Consider the following 25,394-nt stretch of genomic DNA (forward strand, 5'->3'; position numbering starts at 1 on the left):
AGAAGAATTTAATGCTTTCCCCCCCCCCCCACAGCACCTAATAGCCAGGGTGGATCCTACATGTTAAATGCTAAATTTATTTGATCACTTTTTCCTCTTTTTTTGTACATTATTTTTTCTTCTTTTGTTATTGTTATTGTTGAATGTATGCTTTTGTTTTGTTTCATGTTTGTTTTTGTTTTGTATTGTACTTTTTATTAGAAGAATAAATATTTTTTAAAAAGTACTTTTTCTAGTTCTAGAATGCTTCTGATTATTTTTTATTTTTACAAATAACTAAAGGTGGCAAACATATCTAACACACCTTCTTCCTTCAATTTTCCCCACAATAACAATATTAGGAGGTGGGTTGGGCTGAAAGTGATTGATCCAAAGTCACCCAGTTGGCTTTCATGGCTAAAGCAGGACTTGATTATAACAAATAGAATATTTTTTAAATTGCAGATCTTTTATAACAGGTATGTTCAAGGCTGGCTATTAGCAATCATTGGAGGAAAAAACATTTTTAAAGTGCACACAGCACTGTTAAAAATAATAGTTCTATGATAATCATACCAGGATAAAATTTATTGTGCAAGAGACTAAACTCTAGGTGCAATAGACCAATAAGGTGCAATAGACTAAGTTTGAAACAAAATTTTCTTACAACTATATAGGATTTTATTGAAAAATATTTGGTAGTGTAAAAAAACGTACATCATAGTGGAATTTATCTTATGGGATAGATCTTTCCAAATGAATATTATATAAATTAATTAGTAATGGTTCTCCAGGCTTTCAGACTATGGCTTTCTTAAAAACTAGCTGGAATCTGCTGGATACTGAATTTGATTTTTTCCTCTATAATTGCTTTGAATCTTTCCCACACAGAAAATTAATAATCTACTTGGGGCTACGGGGCAAAACTTTCATAGACAATCATATTCTACATCAATAAACTAGATAAATACTAATATTGACTCTATTCACAGTTGTCTCATGGCATTTAAAAGGAATCCTGAAGCTCAACTCTACTTCAAACTTTTAGCATGCAAGTTAAAGTGTAAAGGATAAGTTAGACTGACTATAATGCTGCTACTACAGTATCATCATCACCATCTTCTACCCAGAATTCCCAAGATATGATATATATATATATATATATACAAAGATACACACACATAGAAAAAATAAACTCTTTTAGTGTATTTTTACAATGCACAATCATTAGTATTGTGTTATCAGAAAGAAGCTAAGCACTTAGGAATTGAACATTATAATCCCCAACTTGTTCAGTTTGCCCAAAGTATGCTCATATTCTATCACTTAAATTAAACTTTAAAAATGAATGCAAAAGATATCTTTCAGAGGAAATTGTGCTTAAACTGTTCCACAATCATATGAGAAATGGACAAAAATTTATCACTAATCCTTTCAGAACACAGAAAATTCCTTATACACATTGGCATTAAAATCGGCTGCAAAAGAATTTTCAAACAGCTATGTTCTAGTGGTGGTGAACCAGGTGCCTTTGAAAAGCATCCATTAAAAAACTAACCTGCAGGACTGAACAAAAAAGTGTTTTCATAAAAAATCTTCTCATTTGCAATTCACATATAAGATCACTTAAGGTGTGTTTGTTGTGGACTATCATATTTTCTCGGTTCCTGAACTGAATCATTTCATCATCAGGAACAATTGCTTATCCGCAATATTAAACTACAATATTCTCTTTGTTGTGTGTAATGTTAATGTATGCTGATTGGATGATTATACACCAGGTTTTTGTCAACTCTTGGAAACCACATAGATTTTTCCACGATGATCTGTCCTTTAACCTGCTCATTCAGGTCTTCCAATAATGCACCTATCACTATTGTAACTAAGTCCATCCATCTTGCTGCTGGTATCTTATTTCCTTCCATCTTTCACAGCATTTGCATCTTCTCTAGAGAACTAGGTCTTTCAATGATGCATTTGAAATAGAATAGTTTGAACCTATTCAGCTGTGCCTCAAGTGAGAACTATGGGTTGAATTGTTTCATAATCCATTTGTTCTTTGTTTTTCTGGCTGTCCATAGTATTCTAACAAGTCTTATCCAACATAAAAGTTCAAAAGCAGCAATGCTCTTTTCTAGCCTGATTTCAAAGTACAATTTTCACTTCCAGAAAGTGTCACAGAAATACGATTGCCTGCACTATTCTGATCTTTGTAAGTATACACACATCTGAGTATCTTTTTCAAGGCCTTCACGGCTACTAAGTGTTAGTCTGTAGTATATTCCTTGATTGCTTGTTTCTTTACTGTTTGCCCTAAAAGACAGGAGCATTCTACCACTTCAATTATCTTCATTGTCACTTCTAAGCAGATTGTATCTATTGTCACTATGGCATTATTTTATCACAGAATTATAAAATGAAAGCACCTCTGAATGAAAGTCCAATCTTCTACTCAGTGCTGGACTTCCCAAAACATTTTCAACAGGTGGCCATGCAGTCTTCATTTCAAGACCTTCACTGAAGGAGAACATACTGCCTCACAAGGGAGTCAATTTTATGCCACTAAGAACCATTTAAACAATTTATTGTAAATGCTTCCTTTATAAAATGGGTATTACCTGTTAGCGTAAATTTTTTTAAAGAACAAGATTCAAAAGAATGGGTAAGGTAAGGTATTACCTGCATCTTCTAGGATCTATCTTGTAAATGTTATTTTTACCTGTCGTTTATTCTTGGGAGAGTTTTGATTCATTTTGTCAATTGATTCTCATTTTCTACACATCAATTTAAAACGCATCAATCTGGTGGGGCTTTCCTATCGGCTATGAATTTTAGGTCATTCATTTCTTTTAAGTTTGGAAAACATACCAATTTCTCTTTTATGGAGGGGAATTGTTGCATTTATTAAGGCATTAATGATTTTTTAAGAAGAATTTAATAAAATTACAGAATTATTGTGTTATTCTGTTAAAAGAAAAAATTCCCATGAAGAACAACCATAAAAACGAATGGGCTATCTCTTTTCTCTATTATACTTTAAACCAAAGAAACATGAACTTGACACTAGATTTAAATAAACCCTTGAAAATTCCATATTCCAAAATTCCATTATCATCATTCAGTATTCTGTAATGCATATAAATATCTGTAGTGAGCTAGAAATAATCTAGAAAACTGACAGGTACTTCTGATACATCAAAAAACTGAACATTAGTATACAATTATGTTGTAAAACAAGAAAGAAACTGAACATAGCATCTAAATAAGAAGAGGAGGAATAATCCAAAATGGAAAAAAATCCTCAAGTATTTATTGATTGTTTTAAATTCTTTTTTTATATATAAATATGAAGCTTTTCACCTTTATCCAGTCTTTGTTGTTTCCTTACAGGTTCCGTGAATGTCTGCACAAATTCTATGCATACCCGAACAGTTAGGAAAATTATCACATTAGAGAAACAAATAATATATCTTGTATAATTATGATTTTGTTTCAGATGATGGTACTTCATCAAATAACATTATTGTTTCTTCAAATGTAAGAACTGAAGATTCTTGTGTTTAATAATGGTAGACTTTGAGGACAAATCTCCATTCTTATGCTGAAAGATGCGAAATAACTAAATTATCTGACTTTTCTTCAATTTCAGACATAGATAAGAGTTCATCTGTTTCATAATCATCTTCAAAGGAGCTACAAGAAATGAATAAAAAGATTAATACTAAAATGGTTTGACTCAATTTCTAATATTCAAATGACACTAATTTTAGAAAATATGAAGACAAATTAATATAAAATATAGCCCTATGAAACCTAAAGACAAAGCAAGTCTGAATTACTGAATAGGGTAAATACAGTTGAGTGTAAGTAAAGGATTCAGATGAAAATAGTTCAAAATAATTTATGTGATAATTTATCATAACATCCAATTGTAAATATTGTAAATGTTTTTGTAGCCATTTTCTTCACCACTTTGCCATTTTTTTCCTTATATTTTTTGTGCATGCCTTTACTTGCACATTTATAGTGACACAATATAAATTTTGCAAAATTAAGAAGGAAAATCCTTCCACTTCCCAAATGACTACTTTGGAAGGGATAGTCTGTTTGTTTGTTTGTTTGTTTATTTATCAATCAAACTTTTTAACTGCCCATTTCCCTCGTAAGTATTGGGTTCAAAAGAGTACAGGAAGAGGCACACCGCTTTTGAAGGTAGTTTCTTTTTGCACCTGAGATAAACTAGCATCTGAGCTGAATGCTGCTTATTCATCTCACTTTTTCCACATATGTAAGTGATCTTAGAAGTGTATGCAAGTATTATTCCTTATTGGAATAGGATTTGAGAAGGAGAATATGCAGGTTCTAAAAACACAGATTATTATTTGGTCTCTAGAATAAACAAGTGTCTAATAGGAGTGCTGGAGGAGAAAAGTACATTTGGTTAATAACAGACAGGGTGCTTCCAAAATGACTACACTACTCTGAAATACTACCTATCTTCATTCAACCTTACCAAAATTAGTCTGTAAATAGATGGATTAAGGCTGAGCTTCCTCATGATGAGCCAGTTTCTTTTTCCAGGATGTTTTTTCAACTTTCCAGTCTAGCATTAAATTAATAAGCAGATCAAACCATGTTTAGCATTTTGAAATCAGCCAAGGTAGGCAAGACTCTACCAAACACTCATAGTACCTAGCATTCCAGGTTTAATTAAAAACAGGACAGTCCTTTCTTCTAGTGTGGATTGAGGTCAGGGCCTCTAAAATATCAAAAGTCTTTTGACCTGAGCCTCTCATTTTATCTGTTTCTTTTTTAACTTCATCAGGATTTTGTTCTTATATTTCCATCCAATTGCAAACATCAAGACAAAATTATTTATTTTGGTCATAAGGTTGGTTCAAATTTCCCACTGCATTCAGAATAACTTTCGGGGACTCCTACTGACTCTGGAATGGTAAGGATTGCAGGTGTTTTGCAAGGCCTAAGGAATAGGGTTGTGAGGTTGAGTTTCTCTTTTCATCTTACTGCTTTAGAGACCTTTAATTAGCCATTTGATTTTGATTCTTAGTAACAAAATTTTCTCTGTTTTAACATGCTTTGTCATTTTAACTTTATTTCAAAACGCTACTAGTTTCAGCAATAAGTTTCAGCACTTGGAACAGCAACTTTAAGATTACTTTTCTCACCCTTCTTGTAACTGTACACTGCCAGACTCCTCAGCTACAAGAATTTCATATTCCTCAGCAGCATATCTGTCCCAATCAGAGGGTTCTGGACTTTCATTTTCAATATCCTAAATAAATGGATTAGTAAGAAACAGATAAAATCTAACAAGTCTTTTAAAGATTATGACATGCATAATTGTAAGTATCTACAATAAACAGTGTAATAAACTATTATACTATTTAAAGAAGAATCATACTTTTTTGTATGATAATTTTGTAATTATCTGTAAATGAAATATCCTGCAAATATTATGTTAAGTTATACAAAATAATTAAAAATTAACGATTGTGTTTGTATGTATCTGAACTTAGATAAGCCAATCCAGAGTGTCTTAATTCATTTAAGCTAAACAGTCAGTTCCATAGGTACAGGTAGTCCCTGGTAGTCAATTTGTTCAGTGACCAAAATTATGACGGTATTGAACAAGGGAGACCTATGATCTGTCCTTAGATTTCCAGTAGTTGTGGCATCCCCAGAGTTAAGTGATAATGATCTGTGTGCTTAATGCCAGGGTGGTGATTACATGGCAGTGAGTTGCAGTCATAGGATCACAATTTCCAAGGTTCCTTACTGGCTTTACATAAGGAGTTAACGGGGAAGCCATCATGAAGTTGGAAGTCACAGTCATGAGAAGACCTCAGTTAATAATGGCAACCAGGACTGATGTCACTAAGCACATGATGACTGATGTCACATAACATCACACTTTATGACCATCTTGCTTAGTGGCAACAATGCTGGTCACAATGTAAGTTGAAGGCTACCTGTTCAAGAAAATGCAAAGTATTGAAATTATTTATATTTAAAAATATTAAGGAAAAGAGATTTTAGATACTTCATTATTATATTTTTAAAAATTAGTTTAGTCATGATACAGAAGTTGTTTCAAAGATTTAATCTCTGACTTAAAGAAAAGGTTGCAGAGTATTTCTGACCTTGCTATCCTTTCAAATTGAAACAATTTTGAGAGTTTACATAACACATGAAAACATTATATTAGATATGCATACACCCACACAAACATACTGCTACCTTTTCACCAACATCATATGGCTCCTTAACCATATTAACTTGCCCAAAGCCAAAAGGTTATGGTTTCAGTCAACAGTAACTGAAATCCGAAACAAGATTTGAGCATTGGTTTAATATTAACATATATTAACAGAAAATGGTATTGCTTGGTTCTTATTCTACTTTTCACAACAGAAAACCCTCATTATGATTAATGATTACATATCATACTAACTGTTCATTACAGGAACCTATTCTAAGAAAAAGATATATTTTAATTTTATATTCAATGTTAAAATACACTCCAAAAAAGGGAAAAAATACAAGAACAAAGCAAAACTAAACAAGACATTTAAAAAGTGCAGAGAAAAAAAGTGTACACACACAGGTGTGGTTTTTTTCTACGCACTTTCTCTTTTAATGTCTTGTTAAGAGATCTAAATTTATTTATACATGTAATAAATAATTGATGTATATATGTATGCATGCATGGAACTGATATCCTGGCCTATACTTTAGGAGTTCAATGTGGTAGGTACATACTGTAAGACAGAGGAAACAAGATCTACATGTATTTCAGTAAGATATCTTGTAGTGCAGGTAAATACAGACTCTTGAAAATTAAAATGAATTTCCCAGTCTCTTATGTAGTTAAGAAATATAATAAGTCAGATTTCTCACCAATTGCACTGTTGCCATTTATGAAATAAGCTACCAATTCAATGTGTTCTATCCCCAATCTCTCATATCTAAAGTCACTAAGAAACTTAACGAGTGTGAGAGTTGAAGATGGAGCTAACAGTTTTTGGTCTATATATGGAAATTATGTAAATATATGATAGCTACTCAGTTTCAAGACCATCAAGCACTATTCCATGCATTTATACTACTGAGGGTATTTGTACCCTCACCGATGGCCAGCAGTGTTCGGTATGGTTCCATTCTTCATTATTGTTTGCAATAAAATTCTCCTCTAGCTGATTTGTCTGCAAAGTTTAGCCTTGGACAGAAGCTGAGTTGTGAAGCTTTGTGATTTACCACCTAGTCCTAGTAAGAGGAGGCTGACCATGAGGCATGACTGAAAGCAATAAAGATCAGACTCCAAAAGCCATTTCACAAACAATCCAAAAAGCTGCAATTGGAGCAATCAATGGTAGTTTCATCCCAAAGATTACTTTGAGAACAGACCTATCAATCGCTAAATTCACTACTTTCTCTTCCTCCATCCTACCTCTCTTCCACCAAGGAATTTAAGTGTTAAAATGAAATTTAATATCTGCCTTTTTGCAGTATGGTACAGCTCCAACGTATATATCAGAGCAAAACACTGCCAAGAATTTTAAATAAAGAGCATATTAGGGGCATCTATCTCACTTCCAGTTAATAAAAACTACCCCAAATTGTCACTAATGGCAATGGGCTCAGGCTTTACCAGTAATGAGATCAAGCAATCAGGTATAATAATTTCAGCTTAGTAAGAGGTGCAGAAATGTATGCTAGGGCACAGTGCAATGGCTAATTTGCCCTGGGTCATAAGAGTATAATGCAATGTGCACTTGCCTTAATGTTCATCTGCAGACATTGTCATGGAATTTATACTACTGGCCATACCTGTTCAATTATGTAAAAGTGTTCTTGTTACTTTTCTCTATAATGTTCTGGTTTTTCCTTTAAGTAATCATTACTTTGAAATAGAGCTGCTTTATACCTTTTGCACAGCAAAGGGATCCCGTTGTTCATTATCCAGATACTTTTCAAGGTTAAAGAAAGTATTATAAAATACATGAGCCATTCTACATCTCTTCAAATCTCGTAGAGTAATTCTTCCTGAAAAACCAGCATATTAACTATCAGCATATTAATTATCAGCATACTATCAAACCAACAGTTCTTAGTAGATTGGAATAAAAGAGCCCCTACTTCATGTATCCCATAACAGTGACTAAAGATTTGTCAAGGAGAGCAAGTAGTAAGAGCATATTTCAAAGCTGAATCACAGGTTCCTCAGTAGGCTTACTTCCAAAACAAATTGAGTTTGTGCATTCAGTTTGAATCAGTGGGCACCAGAAGTGGGTTTCAGCAGGTTCTGACTAGTTCTGGAGAACCAGTAGCGGAAAATTTGAGTAGTTCGGAGAACCGGTAAATACCACCTCTGACTGGCCCCGCCCCCATCTATTCTCTGCCTACCGAGTCCCAGCTGATCAGGAGGAAATGGGGATTTTGCAGTATCCACCAAGCCACACCCACCAAGCCACACTCACAGAACCGGTAGTAAAAAATTTTGAAACCCACCACTGGTGGGCATCAATCTGATCATATGAACTTGTCACAAGCCTTTTCCATTAATTTATGTAAAATGTCATTTTGTATAGATGCCAAGTAAATTGTCTGAGTTGTGTTTACAAACAAAGAAACTTCTTACCTGTAGTTTGAAACATAGCTACCGCTAGTAGAAAAAAACATTACACATCGGCTGTAACATTATTATTACAGGTATTTCTTGAGATATAACTGTAATGAGCCTGCCCATTATGATTGCATGTTATGGCAGCCATTAAGTGAAGCATCTCATTAATGATTTCCCCCATCCCTGCTCTCCCCAATGAATTGTTTAAACAAATATGCAGGTTGTTAAGTGGATTAGATGCAGGGTGGGTTCTACTTACCTTTACTACCGGTTTGCAGTATGGCCGAGCATGTGTGCTTGCTTTGCTCGTGTGGTGCGCGCAGGCACAGAAGCGTTTTGATGATGTCGGGGTTGGTGGGTGGAGCCTCCGCCGGTTTTACTACCGGTTCTGTAGAACCGGTGCGAACCAGGGACAACCCACCACTGATTAGGTGGTGCCTCAGGGGTGGGGGAGGGCCTTGGAGATCTAACATAGAAACTTATATTGGGGCACTGCTAATACCATAGTTTTTTCCAGGTAGATTGAATTGACCAGGATGATTTCAAATAACATGATTACTTGTTAGCACTGAGGACTTTTGTTTTGGATGAAGTTATTTATAGGATTAATTGTTAAGAATGAATTTAGATACGTTAACAAAAAGAACTCAGTGCATTTTGTCATATGCCTTTCAAAAATGCCCATTTGGAGAGATTTACTATTGCTTTCAATGTGATGTGTGTTGTAATTAGCACTGTGTCTCATTTGTGAGTAAATGGATGATCACCTCACATTATAAATGACATATCTGTAGGGAGTTATTATCCCATTAAAAATAACATTCATAAATGCAGCTATTAGACACTTAATCATGACATCTACTTGTAGAGGGAGTTGCAAATGTCTGAATGACTTAACTAAATTCCATATTACATATTATGGTAGATCAGGATAATTTTTGTGATTTTCACATTAATCAGAGAACAAGTTGAAGATGCAAAGCAGTGATGTCAAACTCAAGGCCCGTGGATCCGGCCTGCAGGGTGCTTAGATCTGGCTCGCGGGGATGCCCTGGAAGTAATGAAGGACCGTCCTGTGATGCTTCTGCCAGTGAAAATGGAGCTGAGAGCCACTCGCAGCCCCCCCCAGCTCTGTTTTCGCTGCAGAGGGCTGCAGAAGGCCATCACAATTGAAAATGGAGCTCGGGGAAGCCATGCGCAGCCCCTGCCCCCCGAGCTCCATTTTTGCTGCCAGAAGGCTGGAGGCAGTTGCAGCCAAAAACAGATGTTGAGCTGGCCATGCCCACCCTGGCCATGCCCACTCGGCCCCCCCAGGGTCAAACACAACCCTGATGCGGCCCTCAATGAAATCGAGTTTGACATCCCTGCTGCAAAGACTAGCAAGCTAGTGTGAAAGCTACTTTGGGGCATATTTCTATAAAGACATAAAACACTTTAAAGCATCATAAGATCAAATTTACTAAAAAAACAAAACAGAGCAAAATGACCTGGAAGAAAAATTATCATATAATAGCTCTTACCCTCATATTCTGGTTTTACTAGATCAAGCATTTGGCACAATAGGTCATGGAAGGGCAACGGTTCAATGCCCATAGATTCCATCCTTTCACACTGTTCCTCATAAAAATACTCAAGTTCATACATTGATAGTGTGCCATCCCCATCTAAATCCATGCATCGGAACCAGTACTCAATACTACAAAACAAAGAGATGAATCAACATGCATTTTTATAATATGGCAGCAGGTAACAAAAGTTTGGGTGATGACTTTCATGTACATAGTACACAATAAAGCTTTGTCTGGACTTTCCCATATGACAGGTTGCACTGGAAATGGTATCTTGAAGTTCGGACGATGAGCTAAGATACATAATACTCTCAATTGTTCAGTAGAAAATTCTGTACTCTTTTTCTATCCTATCCTAAATCTGACTTTCAATATCTTTGAAAGAGTTTTTGGATGGAAAAACATTTATTTTTAGCAGCTTGATAAAAGCTTTATATGACAAAAACAACACACAGAGAATGAGAATACATAACTTGGAAGAAGGCTCTAGTAATAAAGATAATTTTTACAATACAAGACTCTGTTATAGGTAAATTATCTCCTATTTAAAGCTCTTCTCATGTTAATTTTGTGGCTGGTAATCAGTGAAGCTGTAGGTGCATTCTGTATTTCTTTTATCTTTGGACCAGTTCAAGAGCAAACTCACACAATGTACAATAAACTAAGAAATTAGCCAAATACAGAAAATAGTTATCACATACTGTTTATATTTTAGATATTTATTATACCTTGTGAGGCATCTCTTGTCTTCTTCCGAGATCAGAAACCACACAAAGTCTGCATAGCTCATCTGGTTTTCTTTTTGTTCTTGACTTCCTCTAAAATATATAAAAATACGTAGTTAATTTCTTAATTAAAAAATAACCAGAGGCAAATTTTTAAAAATCACAGAGCGATCTGAAAAAGAGAAAAGACAAAATTTCTATTCCTAAAATGTATTAAGGTTATCCATTACCTAATTCATGGAAAAGTAATGTTTTATTAAACTGAAGACAGATTTGGATTCTTATCCTAATATTACTAACACGACAACTTTGAAATCAGGATTCTGGGTTGACTTTTAGTGCAATAAATGCAATGAGAGGTGTTTACCACCAACTGTTCCCTAATTGAGGGAACAATTTTACTACTTACCTAAGAACAGCTCCAGTGAATATTCTTTCTATAATTCTGCTTGACAAAGCTGTAGATTAAAAAAACAAACGCGTAAGAGGTAATTTGTAGGCTGATCGGGAGACAGCTATGTAAAAAATTACCTACCAAAAGCTCATATTTTATTGATAAAAGGACCTGACTGCTTGCTAGACCACAGAAAAACCATTGGAAAGGCATTACAAAAGCACCACCCAAAGGTCTTAGAAAACAAACAGATTCCTATGAAAAATAGTTCCGTTGATTCACTTCAATAAATTTTGTTTAGAAGGCTCTGCTTGAGAAACAGATTACTGTTTGAATTAACTAGAGCCTGACAAATAGTTAGGAATGTTTATCTCATTCATAAAAATAAGATATATGAAGACTAGTACACGCATACAACAACATCCAACTGTAATGCAAAGTTCAACATGAGCATTATCATTATACATTTTCCTAGATACAGGTAGTCCTCAAGCTACATCCAAAATGGAGCCTGTCAATTATCGTTGCAAGTGGTGACAACCATTAAGTGAGACAGTCTAGCTTAACAATTTACTCTCTCTGATGCTGTTAAATGAATGCAAAGGTCATTAAGCATGCATGGGGTACCTCAGAGGTGGGGGGGAGACCTTGGGAGGGCCTCCACTCAGCTGGGTCCATAAAGCAGGCAGACAAGCAGCAAAAAGCTTTCCATAGCCAAAACCAATTCAATGGTGGGGAGGGAAGAAGGAGGGGGGAAAGGGCCTAGCTAGATTAAGGTCCAATGCCATGAGCCAATGCTGGAGAGGCTTCCAAACAAGCTTCTGTGCTTGGCTGATGAAGCCAAGTTGTGGGCTGGGCCTCTGCCCCAATCAGCTGGCTATCAAATAACTGCAAACCTCTTCTGGCTCTTGTTAGCTTTTGAGGAAGCCAAGAGAAGTTTGCAATCTCCTGACATCCAGCTGACTGGGGCAGAAAGCTCTGAAAGCAGCTGCCATTTCCACAAGGAAATATTTGAGTGTTGAAAATGATGGCTGCTTCCATGAGGTACGGGGAGCAGATCCAAGTGCTGTGGGGTACTATCATGGCAGGATGTTGTGGGAGAGATGCAGAGAGGCACTGCAGTGTCTCTGAAAGCGAATGACCCAGGGGGCGCTGCAGCCATTGTAAATTTGAAACAGAGTTGTATGTAACTTTTGGGAGAGTCTGTCATAACTTCAAACAGCCGTTAAATGACTTGTTATATCTTGAGAACTACCTGTATACTATATATATTGGTGTGTCTTTACTACACATCAATTTATTATGATTATTTTAGGTTTGAATTCCTTTCAATCGTTTCAATCTTTTAATGCAATAATTCTTTTTAATATGTAGAAGAGCCATTAAGATAAATCCATACAGCATGTCACTAATTTGAAATGTTCAGTCAAATATTAAAATTGTGACCATTTGCTTGCTTTCATTAACTGTAGGATAAAAACAAATTTTCCAGGTAAAAATTAGCATTATTACAGGATTTGACAATAATGAAGTTTGGATTTAGTTTCTGTTTATGATTGTTTTTATTTTCACCTATCTTCTTTTGCAACGTTATGACAAACACATAATTTCGTGTAACGATTTGCTTTGAGCTACCCTTTATATACTTCAGCAGTGACAATCCATACACCAATAAAAATAAAGATTGTTTTCCTATAAGCCAGTTCTGAATGGCAGTTAATAACTAAAAAAATAGGAGGCTATATAGGAAAAGGAGTAAAAAATGGAGGAAGTTAGTTAAGTTTGATAATGAATTCCCGTAAGGATTGTGTGTCTTTGTCTAAATGTACAAACACACATACACACACATGGACAAAAGCATAGTATATTTATAATAACATGTTCTTTTGCATTTGAATTTCCTTACCTTGATCATTGTATCTAGCCAAATCACTTTGATTGATATAGAGATCATGATCAGTGTCCAATTCCCAGAATTTACAGTAAATAACATAGAAGTGCTCATAAGAAAAATAATCAGTGATTTGATTAATGTCTTCCTCTTCTTCTAAGAGGGCTAGAGTCTGAAAAGATGAGAATGGATTAATTCTACATAAAAAGATGCTACGAAAATACCAGAAACTTGGTATATTTAACAAAAGCCTACATTTTTAGATGATTATGCCGTACTAAATAGAAGAATTCTAATAATCAGTAACAGATTACTAGAATTTTCCTATCTAGTATGTCTAGTTAGATACATACCTCTAGTATTTCCCTCATATTTAAAATAAGCCTATCTTTCCAGAATGCATAACATTTTTATTGCTAATCCAACTGAATTGCAAAATACACTAAATATTTTAATTCATATTGTTCATATGGATGCAAAAAATTAACATACTTGCAGAAAGTTGCTTTTCCTCAGCTCTATTAATGATATTTTTCCAGACCACGATCTATTCACTATGTAAAATATTCTTTGAATAACCTGGAAAAAGATTAAATATACAACTCAAAACCACTGGCAAATTAAAGATAAAATGCATCATCATGACAGTTGTATAGATCTATGTTCTTTTTTTGAGTTTTGTTTAATCAGAAAAATACAAAAGACTCAAAGTTGGAAAGGGCCATCAAGTCATAGAATCACAGGGCTGGAAGACACCTTGGAGATCTTCTAGTCCAGTGATTGCTAACCTTTTTGTTGTCGCGTGCCAAAAATGGGGTGAGCGCGGGAGGTTTGCGGGCGGCTATGCCCACACCCATAATCCAATGCATCCCGCACATGCGCGCGTGACCTCACTCCCCCAACTTTTGGCAAATGATGGAACAGTAGGCCCATTTTTTCACCCTCCCCAGGCTCCAGAGGCTTTCTAGGAGCCTGGGGAGGGCAAAAACTGCCTTCCCGACTCCCCCGGAGGCCCTCCGGAGGCTAGAAATAGCCTATTTCCCGACATCCGGTGGGCCCGGAAGGGCTGAAAAATCAGGTGGCCGGCGCACACATGAGTGTTGGAGCTCAGCTAAGGAAACGCTTGTGTGCCCACAGATACGGCTCCGCATGCCACTTGTGGCACGCGTGCCATAGGTTCACCATCACGGTTCTAGTCCAACTAGCTGTCCAAGCCAGGAGCCCTTATACCATCCCAGACAAATGGTTGTTCAATCTTTTCTTGAAAACCTCCAACAATGGAGCACCCACAATTCTGGCAGTCAAGCTGTTCCATCAATTAATCATTCACACTGTCAGGAAATTATTCCTTATTTCCAGGTTGGATCTCCCTCTAATGCACTTCTACCCCATCACTTCTTGTACTGCCCTCAGGTGCCCTAAAGAATAAACCCACCCCATTTTCCCTGACAGCCCTGTCCAATACTTTGATCAATTTAGGAATCCAAATTAATACAGCTATAACAGGTCTATCCTTCATCTGAATGCACCCAGTGAAGGAAAATCCACAACCTTTCTGAGTTAACTGATTCCATATCAAACCATTAATCAGAATTTATACTACTATGAAGTCCTGCGGGAATAAAACTTTCAAATACGGTCCCATGAAATTCCCTACTAGGCCTGATCCAATCACAGTGACAAAGACAGTCCATCAGTTGTATAGGTTTAGTGATATCAGAACTTTAAAGATAAGAACTGGCTATTTGAGCACTGGCTGAGGAATTCTGGGAGTTGAAGTTCACGTATCTTTAAAGTTGCCAAGGCTGAGAAACACTGCTATATTAATTGCATTCACTAAATTCCTTTCATAAGTAGATTGGAAACGAAAACATGGTAAACTATTTCTATAATGTTGTAAAAAAAAACCTATATGGATATGCAGCCACAAAGAACTATTCATTTTATGAATTGATTATAATTGTGAAGAACTGAGCAAAATGTGTAAAAAAAGAAGCAAACCAGATGTGAAAGATAAGGAAGAATTAAATAGTTGAAACAAATCAATGCCAAATAGCCAACCTGAATTTCTCTTACTTCTGACACTGGTCATGTTTCAATCTCACTACAAATAATGAAACTAATAATGTAGCCAACATACCGTAGTAATGTAGCGGGAATGAAATTCTGGGGCATCCTTTAGAAATGTCAGTCCTGGATGAGTTTCAACTATATCCTGAAATACATCAGAATTATTAAGTACAAAAAAACATCATAACCATAAACTAGCATAGTACCTAAAGGGAGACTAGGGGAAAGTAAAATAAACATTTACCACACGATAAACTATGCTAACTTCCTCTAACTATGAAGAAACAAGAAAAGGAGGGAAGTTGGACTTTCTTTACTTTTTTGTCACACCATGGAATCATAAAATCTTGGCACCGGAAGGCCCCAAACAGGCTATCAAACACAATTCCCTGCAGAATCCAAATGTGCAGAATCATGGACACTGTATCCTGCTTTCAGCTGAATTCATCCGGTGAAGGGGAGCTATCTCAGTAATTGGTAGGAAGCTCTAGGCTGGAATTTAAAGGACTGGTCAAACATACCTGCAGTATTGGGATGAAATCTTCTTGTTCCAGATAGTTACAGTTATGTTTTGCTAAAAGGCAAATGAATTTTGATGCATCATCATGACAGTTGTGTAGAATCCTACAAAGAAGAAGTAAACTGTATAAGAGCATTCCAGTCAATCCAAAGAAGGAAAAACATTCTATGATTTCAGCTTCATTCAGCATTACTCAATCTTGGCACTTTTGAAATATGGACAGATTTGGGGAATTCTAGAACCTAGTGTCTATAAATCCAGAAGGCTCTCAAACTGAGCAAGGCTGCTATAACCTGGCATCTATAATATAGAGCCATAGCTACATGATACATTCAGCAACCTCTGCCTTTAAGTGCAGGGTTACTGTTGTTATTTCGTATATGGCAATAATAATAAGAAAATTTACATAAATAACTAAGGCCATAATAAAGTATAAATCTAGCTATATCTATATCTTTCTAAGTGCATGTATGCACGTATGTCAGCCCCACTATTTAGACCAAACCAAAAAATCAACTCAACACAAATTTGAAACTACTCTTATTAATATTGGCTATAAAAACATATCTTGGAAGTCTGACTGTACTTTCCCCCATCCTTTCCCCCAAATACTATTGTGAATTAGAAAATCTTCTACCTGAGTCTTATGAACATGCCTTCTTATTATTTTGGACTTAAGCCATGTTTTCCCCGTTGCTTTGGTAACAGATCTGGGCTATATCCATCATCTTCCTAACTCCCTACAAAATGTGAATATGTATATGTATGGGCACAAAACTTTGGAGAATCAATAACCATGGATGTATGGGAGAAAATATGGGTTAGAAATGTAAAATTTACTCAAGCCCAAAACCTGAGAGAAAATTTTTATAAAATGTTTTATAGATGGCATTTAGATCCCAAAAAGTTAGCTTGTATGTACCCGAGTTTACAATCTACGTGTTGGAGATGTAAATGTGATGATGCAACGTATTTTCATATATGGTGGACATGTAAGAAAATTAAGGCATTATTGGATTATACAAAATATTTTTAAAAGGAAGGTAAAATTTACTCCACAACTGTTTTTATTGGGTATAACTGTAGACTGTACAGTTATAGAGACTAATCTGATTTTGAACTTAACAATTGCAGCCAGACTTTTGGTGGCACAATATTGGAAGAAGGAACAACTACCTACTATTGAAGAATGGGCATTAAAAGTAGCTAATTTGGCGGAGATGGCTAAAATCTCTGCATATTTGAAGGATCGTTCGAATGAAATATATGTACTGAAATGGAGAAGATGGATTGACTATATACAAAACAAATATGGGACTAAAAAGTTGCAAATAGTTTATGAATGAAATATTTAGATGATTTTTTTTTTTACTTTGATATTTTGGTACCTATGGGGGAGTTAAAGAGTAAGGGGGAGTTAAGAGTTTATAGTTAGTTTGTTTATGTTAGATTATGTTTGTTAAATGCAATACCCTGTATTTTGCTCTGGGAAGTCGGGGGGGGGGGAGGGAGGGAGAAGGGAATAGGTGGGGGGAGGAGGGGGGAAATTTGTTTGTAAAACATTTTAAAACTTTTCAATAAAATAAATAAATAAATAAAAGTAAAAAAAAATGTGAATATGTATAGTATGTAGTCTACCCTTTTACATTCCTTTCTTGATTCAGTAAAAAGCTACCACAGGTGGGGAATTGTTAATTGTTTCACAAGTTATGTAATTCAGGACCCACATACACACACACATTCAATCTCATGGGGAAAAAAATAAAAAGAACTGAGCAACTTCTATTGACATAATGCCAGCTGAGGGCTAGTGCTTTATGTGGAATCTTTTTGAATGGTTTTTAAGTGGTATGTAAACAAAGGTGTGTATAAATGGTTTGTAAACATTCAAAAGATGCAGTAAGAAAGAAACAAAGAAACTTTAACATCAGACAATCATGCAGAAAACAATACCTTAATCAAGAACTACCTAAAGAAAAAATACCCCCCATGAACAGTGGCAGGGCAAGCTACTATATATAAACAGGGAGCAAACTCCACACTCACTAGCACTGGCATTGTTACATAGTTGGATAATGAAATATTCATTATCATTTAATTAATTATCCATAATGAAATGTCTGCAAATAAATAAGGTTGAAGAGCACAAACAACACCACAGTTCAACTCTACAATACATATATTCTTTTCTATTGAAGTACTTTATAATTGTACAAAGATTTATTAGAAAGTACATAAATTAACAGAAGATCATGGGAATCAAAATGTATATTTTTGTCTTAAAAATGTCTAATAATATACATGTCAGCTTTGGAAGCCATATTAGGCTGGAAGCTCCAATGCTGCCACCTTCTCATGTGTGGGAAAATAGGAGGGGGGTTAGTAGACATAATAGCATTCTTCCTGTCGGTCAAGGTCAGGGCGATCCCGCATCTGGAGGAGGAGTGGTCAGGGGGCTGGATTGGGATGGAATGGACATTGATTGGAGCATGTGACCGACTTGGTGGAAAAGGGGATGGTTTTGGGAGCTTTGACTTACTGAAGGAAAACCCGGGCTTTTCAGATTCGGGTTTCCCCAGATGCGCCAGTTTGCCTATTCTAGTAAAGAGGACTTTGGAAAATGCTTGCTTCTGCGTCTTTACTTGAAGTGGGTTTTTTTCTGGAACGCTGACAGTATATTTCTTTGATTCAGAAATTAATATGCTGACCTTTAAATTTGGATTTGTCAATGCAATATATAATCAAACAACTTAAAAATGATAAATTATAACACTAACTAAAATCGCTAAAAAATCTTGAAAACACTAGAACAATCATCAAAACAATAAGTTAAAAAAACCATCTAGGAATTTTCTGCTATGGAAGGATAAATCATCTATCAATAATTGTAAATGGTTGCTGTCCAAGGCAGTTGCTAAATGAAGACTACCTGTAAACAGTTATGATTTCTGATATGTTAAAATCTGATTCACTTAAAAAAAGTGAAATCAGTTTTCTTTGCCCTACATGCCCTAGATAGATCAAGTAATATCTCCAGGGAACAAAAACATAGCTTTCTATGTTTGATAGCTCGTCCTTTTCTCCCCTCTAATTTCATGCTGCTTTATCTGAACTACAAGAAAACTAATGTCTTCTTTTGCAGCGAACAGCTTTACAGATGTTACATTTTGTTCTCCCACTGGTGGGAACTTTCATCTCACTATTTCAGAACTATCTCTCATTTACTAATATTACAGCTTCCTCTTAGAACAACCACTCAGATTTGCTCTACATACAGAAAATAGATGTCATAATGTGAATCCAAAACGGAGATAGCAATTTTATTTATTTATTTGCATCCTGCCCTTATAACTCAAGGCAGCAAACATGTCCAACACATCTTCCTCCTTCTTTTTTCCTCACAGAAACAACCCTGTGAGATGAGTTGAGCTGACAGAGAGCGACTGGTCCAAAATCAACCGGCTGGCTTTCATGACTAAGGCAGGGACAATCTCCTAGTACATTAACCACTAGACCAAACTTCTTCCCCTTAATTTGTGAAGTGAGAATAAAGGACATTTTCCCCTTTGAAATGTGCAAAAGTTTGCAGCAAAGTCCTCACTGAATTATATTTTCTTCTACAGGGATTTAGCATTATGAAATCAATAGATGTAAAAGGGGTATCTGTTGACCTTAAACCACTTTCAAGCAGCATGGAGTTGCCCTTAAAGAAGACAGTGCTGGAAAACACTGCTGCTTTCCCAGACAGAGAAAACAACAACGAGATTAGAAACCCATGGGAAGTAGATGTTGAAAGCATAGTAAGGTAGGTGGTGGGTGAAAGGAATGTAGGTCTGGGAGAAGGAGTGGCTGGGTTGGAGAAGGTTGTTGAGAGAGTTGGGGAAAACAGTGCTGAAATGCAGAATCCCAGCAGGAGGATTGAAGAGGAAAGACTGAAGATCCCAATAGGGAAAGTGAACAAATCTCAGCATAAAGGCTGGAGGAAGTGAGGGATGTTTAGGAAATCTCTTCAGAGTAATTTAGGAAATCCTGTTAAATGAAAGCCAGATAAAACAGACTAGGAAGTAGAAAGAAAGAATACCATACACTGATAAATACATACAGAAAAGGAGCATTCTAATTGCATATAATTATCATGGCAACTAGCAGTAGTACCCTGGGCATGCCTTCAAAATTATAAATACCTAGCACACAAATAAGTTGGAGATCCCTGTTTTAAGAGAATATTTTTACACTGTGCTCACTTTCTCCACATGGCCACAAATGAATGTACAGATACAAATCCTGTCTGCTCTCCTCCAGATGCATTGAACATGGGAGCTTTCCAGTACAGGGGACAGCCACATATCTGTAAAAAGCATAAAACAAAATATTGTGAATATCCAGGAAAAGACATTATTTTTCTCAAGCCATTTTATTAAAATATGTTGGAAAATAAAACCCAGGCAAATTATATGCAGTGCATTATATGGTTAGTTGAATCTCACAGACATTATTTAAAAAATGGTTTTATTATTTGAATTATTATTTAAACTTTTAATGAAAATCTTATTAAAAAATCATTTAGAAATCTTTATCTATGGTGAAGATGATAAATCTAGGGATGTTATCCTGTTGTTTCTTGCCCAGAATGTATAGGTCCTTTTACTATGCTACCACCCAAAATTACCTTCTGGTTTTATCTAGAAGATTTTGCTTCCCTGATCATTCACCAGTTCTAACCTAAATCTATGATGTTCAGATTTTTCTTAGTCTAAAATAGAGGATCTTCTAGTGTTTGCTCAATGACCAACACTTCTTGTTCTGATGTGTTCTGATCAGGGGTGAAATGCTCCTGGTTCGGACAGGATCACCTGATCCGGTAGTGATGGAGGCAGGTGGTTCAGAGAACCGGTAGCAAAAATCCCTGCCCCCCCCCATGCCCAGCTGAGCCGCACAATCATCAGAGGCTTTTTTTTTACTTTTAAAAGCATTTTTTCTACAACCTCTTCGGCCAAAAAAATGCTTTTAAAAGTAAAAAAAAAAAAGCCTCTGATGATCGCACAGCTCAGCTGGGATCGTCAAAGGCTTTTAAAAGAAAAAAAGCCTCTGCTGATCAGGCAATTCAGCTTGGATCGTCAGAGGCATTTAAAAGAAAAAAAGCCTCTGCCGATCAGGCAACTCAGCTGGGATCGTCAGAGCCTTTTGAAAGCATTTTTTTATAACCTCTTCGCCGAAGAGGTTGTAGAAAAAATTATTTTAAATTTTTTTAAAAAAAATTGGCCACGCCCACCGTCACATTACCTCACCACCAAGCCACGCCCATAGAACTGGTAGTAACAAATTTTAGATTTCACCACTGGTTCTGATTATTGGATACCAGAATTTGTATTCATTCATGACTTCATGCCATAAACACAAAATTAAAATACGCTTCATCCAAACACTTCCTTATTCTTTAATAATTATTTTACCTATATTATAAAAGAGACTCCAGCTTTGAATAATCCATAAATTCAGAAGATAATTATGCTTACTTTTATAATTTTTCCCATTTCATTATAGGGAACTTTCTTATCTTCAAACTCTGAAAAGGCTGCTTCAACTTTGATAATAATTTCATCCTGATTATTGCAGATATTTGGAAGTCCATAGGGAAAATAGAAAGTAGGAATGTTTATGGACAAAGGAGCACCAAGAGTTTCTTTATTTGTAGACAGTAGAGACTGTGGGGTGATAGTTGAATTTGCAGGCGTTAGAGATTGTGTCACCGGTTTTTTCTCTTGCTTATTTTGTACCTAAATGTTAATAAACAAAATTACTATTTTTATACAATAAAATTTGAACTAAGAATGTACAAAAATAGTCTTTCCAATGAACAAAACAAAGTTATAGTAAAAATAACAACAACAAGTTGTGTGTGTACAGAACAGTCTTATCTCTCAGAAAAGTACAACAGTTTTAAAACATTTGAAATTCTAGGAATAAACTGACAATTCATCCTATATGATTAAATACTTGAGCTGTATATACTACAACTTCTTGTAAACACTGCATTTATTGTACTACTACTGTACATTACATTTTTAAAAAGTTCTTAAAGAAGCATCTAACCAAAGCTCTCCAGGACAGAAATCAAGCATCTAATTTCCAATAATATACCGTAACTAAAAAACAGCCACTGAGTCTTACCAATAAATTCATAAATGTATTTTGCTACCAGAAGTATTTCTTCCTTTTTAGAGCTCCCTGCTACTTATGTCTTTATGGTGTGTTTGGTCCATGCCCTTGTTTCCTTTACTTTTCCACATAAGGGGTAGTGCAAGGGGCTAGTTTTCTTTGACATTTATTTTGAAACATTTTATACTGTTTATACTATTAAATCTTTTTAGCTTTTTTAATTGAATATTATTTGGGAACAACTTCAATCTCCTTAGCCACCTTATTTTAATAGTTAGTGTTTGTTTCCCCATACATTTTAAATGTGGTTCAAAATGTATGTTACTATCAATGTGTGAAATAAGGCATTTTATAGAAATCTATAGAGTGCCAGAAATGGGACGTCAAAGTGTGAAATACTTAATATTTGTTAGGCATTTATGCAATGGCAAAAGGCAAACCAGAAAAGTATGAAAGACTCCTGCAAAAAGACAATTCTAGCCTTCCTTGTTGCAGCAAGTAGGTCAATGCTGTTTTTTTTTCTCTTATATTTTTCAGTAAGAAAGTCCTGTATTGTATTTTGCATTTTTTCATTTTCATATACATCTTTTCAATAAAGAGTCAGAATTAGGGGACTAACCTTTACCTTAACTTTAACCCTTTTCATGACTCTCTTTTCATACTTTACCTAAATAGTTCTTATCATTCTGCACAATGCTTAGGTATTATATATAATGCCTAGTGAAAGTATATAGCATATTAAAATAATACAGACATTTCACATTTTGCCTAAAAATGTCACACATTTAATGGATTTCTTACACATTCTATATAATGCCAATTTGTCACACATTGCTGGTAACATACATAATACATGGAAATGCTCAGGACCATTTCTTTTTTTAAAAAACGAACAGAAGTCAATTTGTTACCATGTTCTACTAATAATATTTACTTATTTTAATATTTTCACCTTCAAGAAGAAAATACCAAAAGGAAAAATACCTGTTTCCTTTTATTTACCAACAGGTATTTATGTACTAAGCTTGGAAGACCTATTTTTAAACCAATAGGTATCTGGTGCAAATAACCTTCTGAAAATAGAGAAGCCTAAGCGAAGAAACCATTTCAACTACTCATCTAAAACAGAGATAACAAATTTCTTTACAAGAAAAAGTAAAGCACATTCAAACCTGGGCTTGCTGGAATGACTTCAACCTCTTCTTGAACCGGGATGGAAGAACAAAATCACAGCCTTTTGCAAGGAAAGCTAACTCTCCTCGTAAATCAGGGTCCCTTCGCAGAGATCTATCCTTGATCATCATTTTTGTTACTTCCTCAGAAAATTGTTCTTCCCAGCAAAGATGTAAAGTCCTTTTCAGGTATCACTTCAACTATATTCTTGATTTGTTTGTGTGAGAGGGGGCAGGAGTTCAAGAAGTTCTAAGTGAAACATACCTTGTCTTTTTATTCTCAGAAAGAATTGCCTATATCTCATCCCAAGGCCAGTGGACTCCCTTTTTTGATATTCAAAGAATCCCTGAGCACAAATGCCCTTTACCAATTATTTACCAATTATTTATCAAGAAGTATAATCTACACAGAATCTGTCCCTGCTGGCTACATGACAGTGAGACAAGCTGTCCTTGGCTGGTAACAGAGCAGAGGTATTGTGGGAAGGGAGGCATCTACCACACTACTAGCAGTGGTGCTAAAGTTAGATTTATTGCAGAGGTAGCTAAATATATCACCTTCCAAGATACGTATTTTATGATGTTCCATGGTGAAATTTTAGGTGCAAATTTAGCTATCAATCTCAACTGAAATCAAAACCATAATCTATAGATGCCACCATAAGAGCACAGATATTTCTGATTAGAATATAATATAAAAAGGTTGAAGTCTCTTTTAGTTTTTATTTTTCATGTGGTTAAAAAAATAAAGCTTCTTACTGTCCAAAAGAGATATAATTATTATAGGGTAACTATCATGCTGTTAAATATTTTCCTTACATGTTTGGAGATAAGACAACAACACTTTAAAGTAGACATCTTTCCTAGGATCAGAGCTTTTAAAAAATGTGCTTTTTAAATTAAATTAAGAATGGAGCTACCAAAATTGGTACAGTACTTGAAACCCAGAGAATGTATTTAATTTCATGTAGGAACAAAAAAGACCTGATTATGCAAATTGTCATCCTTGGTATCCTAAATATAAATAAAATCTTGATTTAACAGACATATCGGAGGGAGAGGTAGACATATTTGGGCTTTGGGGAAAAATATTAAAACTGATTTCAGTTCTCATGAAAAACAGGCATCTTGGAACAATTATCATTTAAAAATGGCAGGAATCCTCCTCCTCCTCTTTTTTTTTTTTTTTTTTTGAAAACTTGGATTGAAAATGGGATAATTAATAAATATTTCAACCAACTATTATGTAAAAATGGAAAATGAATATAAGCACTTTTATTCTTAAAGTGTCATTCAAATCACTAACAGCAGGTTTACCTGTGCTTTTATTTTATTTTTAAATTTATTTTAAAATTATTTAAAGCACTGACTCAAATGGGATTATAAAATACCGTTGTGGTTGGATCTTGGCCATATCATACGGAATATAAATATAAAGTCACTCAGGGGATTTTTATACAAAGAAGTACTTTTTAATGATGGGGGCAAATGGCAATTGAAGTCATTAAACACACTGTTGGAAGAAGGGATTAATCTAACTTGGTTACAGTATAATCAGCTTCAACTGAGATGGAGAGAAGATCAAAAAACTGATCTAATGTTGCATGAAGAAGAATTGGTTAGACAGATAAAAGATAGAGGCCCAATGCATATCAAGAGGGTTTATAATGTTTTGTTAGAAAGAGATTCAGAAAATGAATTGGTTAAAGATTGTATGATAAAATGGGCGCAAAATTTTGGAGGACCAGTTATGATGGAAATGTGGGAAAAAATACGGGTTCAGAATGTTAAATTCACACAGTCGCAGAATTTGAGGGAAAATTTTTATAAAATGTTTTATAGGTGGCATTTAGATCCTAAGAAATTGTCATGCATGTATCCTAATGTTCAACCAAAATGCTGGAGATGTGATTGCTTAGATGCTACATATTATCATATATGGTAGACATGCAAGAAAACTAAGGCTTTCTGGATAAAAATTTGGTGGGTTATGCAAAATGTTTTGAAGAAAAAAATTCAATTTTCTCCTCAATTGTTTATATTGGGTATAGTTAAGGGCTTTTCAATGGGTGAAACAAAATTGATATTGTACATGGTGACAGCAGATAGGTTATTGATTGGTCAATATTGGAAAAGGGATGATATGCCTACAATTCAAGAATGGACTTTGAAGATGGCCAGTTTTGCAGAAATGGCGAAGATATCAGCATATTTAAAAGACCGGACTCAGGAGACTTATGTATGGGAATGGAAGAAATGGATAGAATATGTG

At 35.2% G+C, this 25,394-nt stretch overlaps 1 protein-coding gene across 6 annotated transcripts in view; it reads right to left on the reverse strand.

Moving 5' to 3' along the window:
• Positions 1-1,161: 1,161 nt before the first annotated feature.
• Positions 1,162-25,394, reverse strand: part of PPP2R3A (protein phosphatase 2 regulatory subunit B''alpha) — a 32,048-nt gene continuing 7,815 nt past the window's right edge. For all 6 annotated transcript variants that reach the window (XM_034439673.3, XM_034439675.3, XM_087872165.1 and 3 more), the window contains 12 exons: positions 21,308-21,568; positions 20,036-20,139; positions 15,793-15,895; positions 15,342-15,416; positions 13,694-13,780; positions 13,217-13,373; positions 11,326-11,374; positions 10,920-11,009; positions 10,144-10,319; positions 7,925-8,043; positions 5,166-5,272; positions 1,162-3,672 (listed from right to left, as the gene is read on the reverse strand). In XM_034439673.3, the coding sequence (XP_034295564.2) occupies positions 3,576-3,672; positions 5,166-5,272; positions 7,925-8,043; positions 10,144-10,319; positions 10,920-11,009; positions 11,326-11,374; positions 13,217-13,373; positions 13,694-13,780; positions 15,342-15,416; positions 15,793-15,895; positions 20,036-20,139; positions 21,308-21,568 (1,425 nt within the window). In that variant the 3' untranslated portion in view covers positions 1,162-3,575. The remainder of the gene's footprint in view (positions 3,673-5,165; positions 5,273-7,924; positions 8,044-10,143; positions 10,320-10,919; positions 11,010-11,325; positions 11,375-13,216; positions 13,374-13,693; positions 13,781-15,341; positions 15,417-15,792; positions 15,896-20,035; positions 20,140-21,307; positions 21,569-25,394) is intronic.

This window comes from Pantherophis guttatus, chromosome 6, assembly GCF_059756535.1.
Source record: "Pantherophis guttatus breed Tessera chromosome 6, ASM5975653v1, whole genome shotgun sequence".
NCBI lineage: Eukaryota > Metazoa > Chordata > Lepidosauria > Squamata > Colubridae > Pantherophis > Pantherophis guttatus.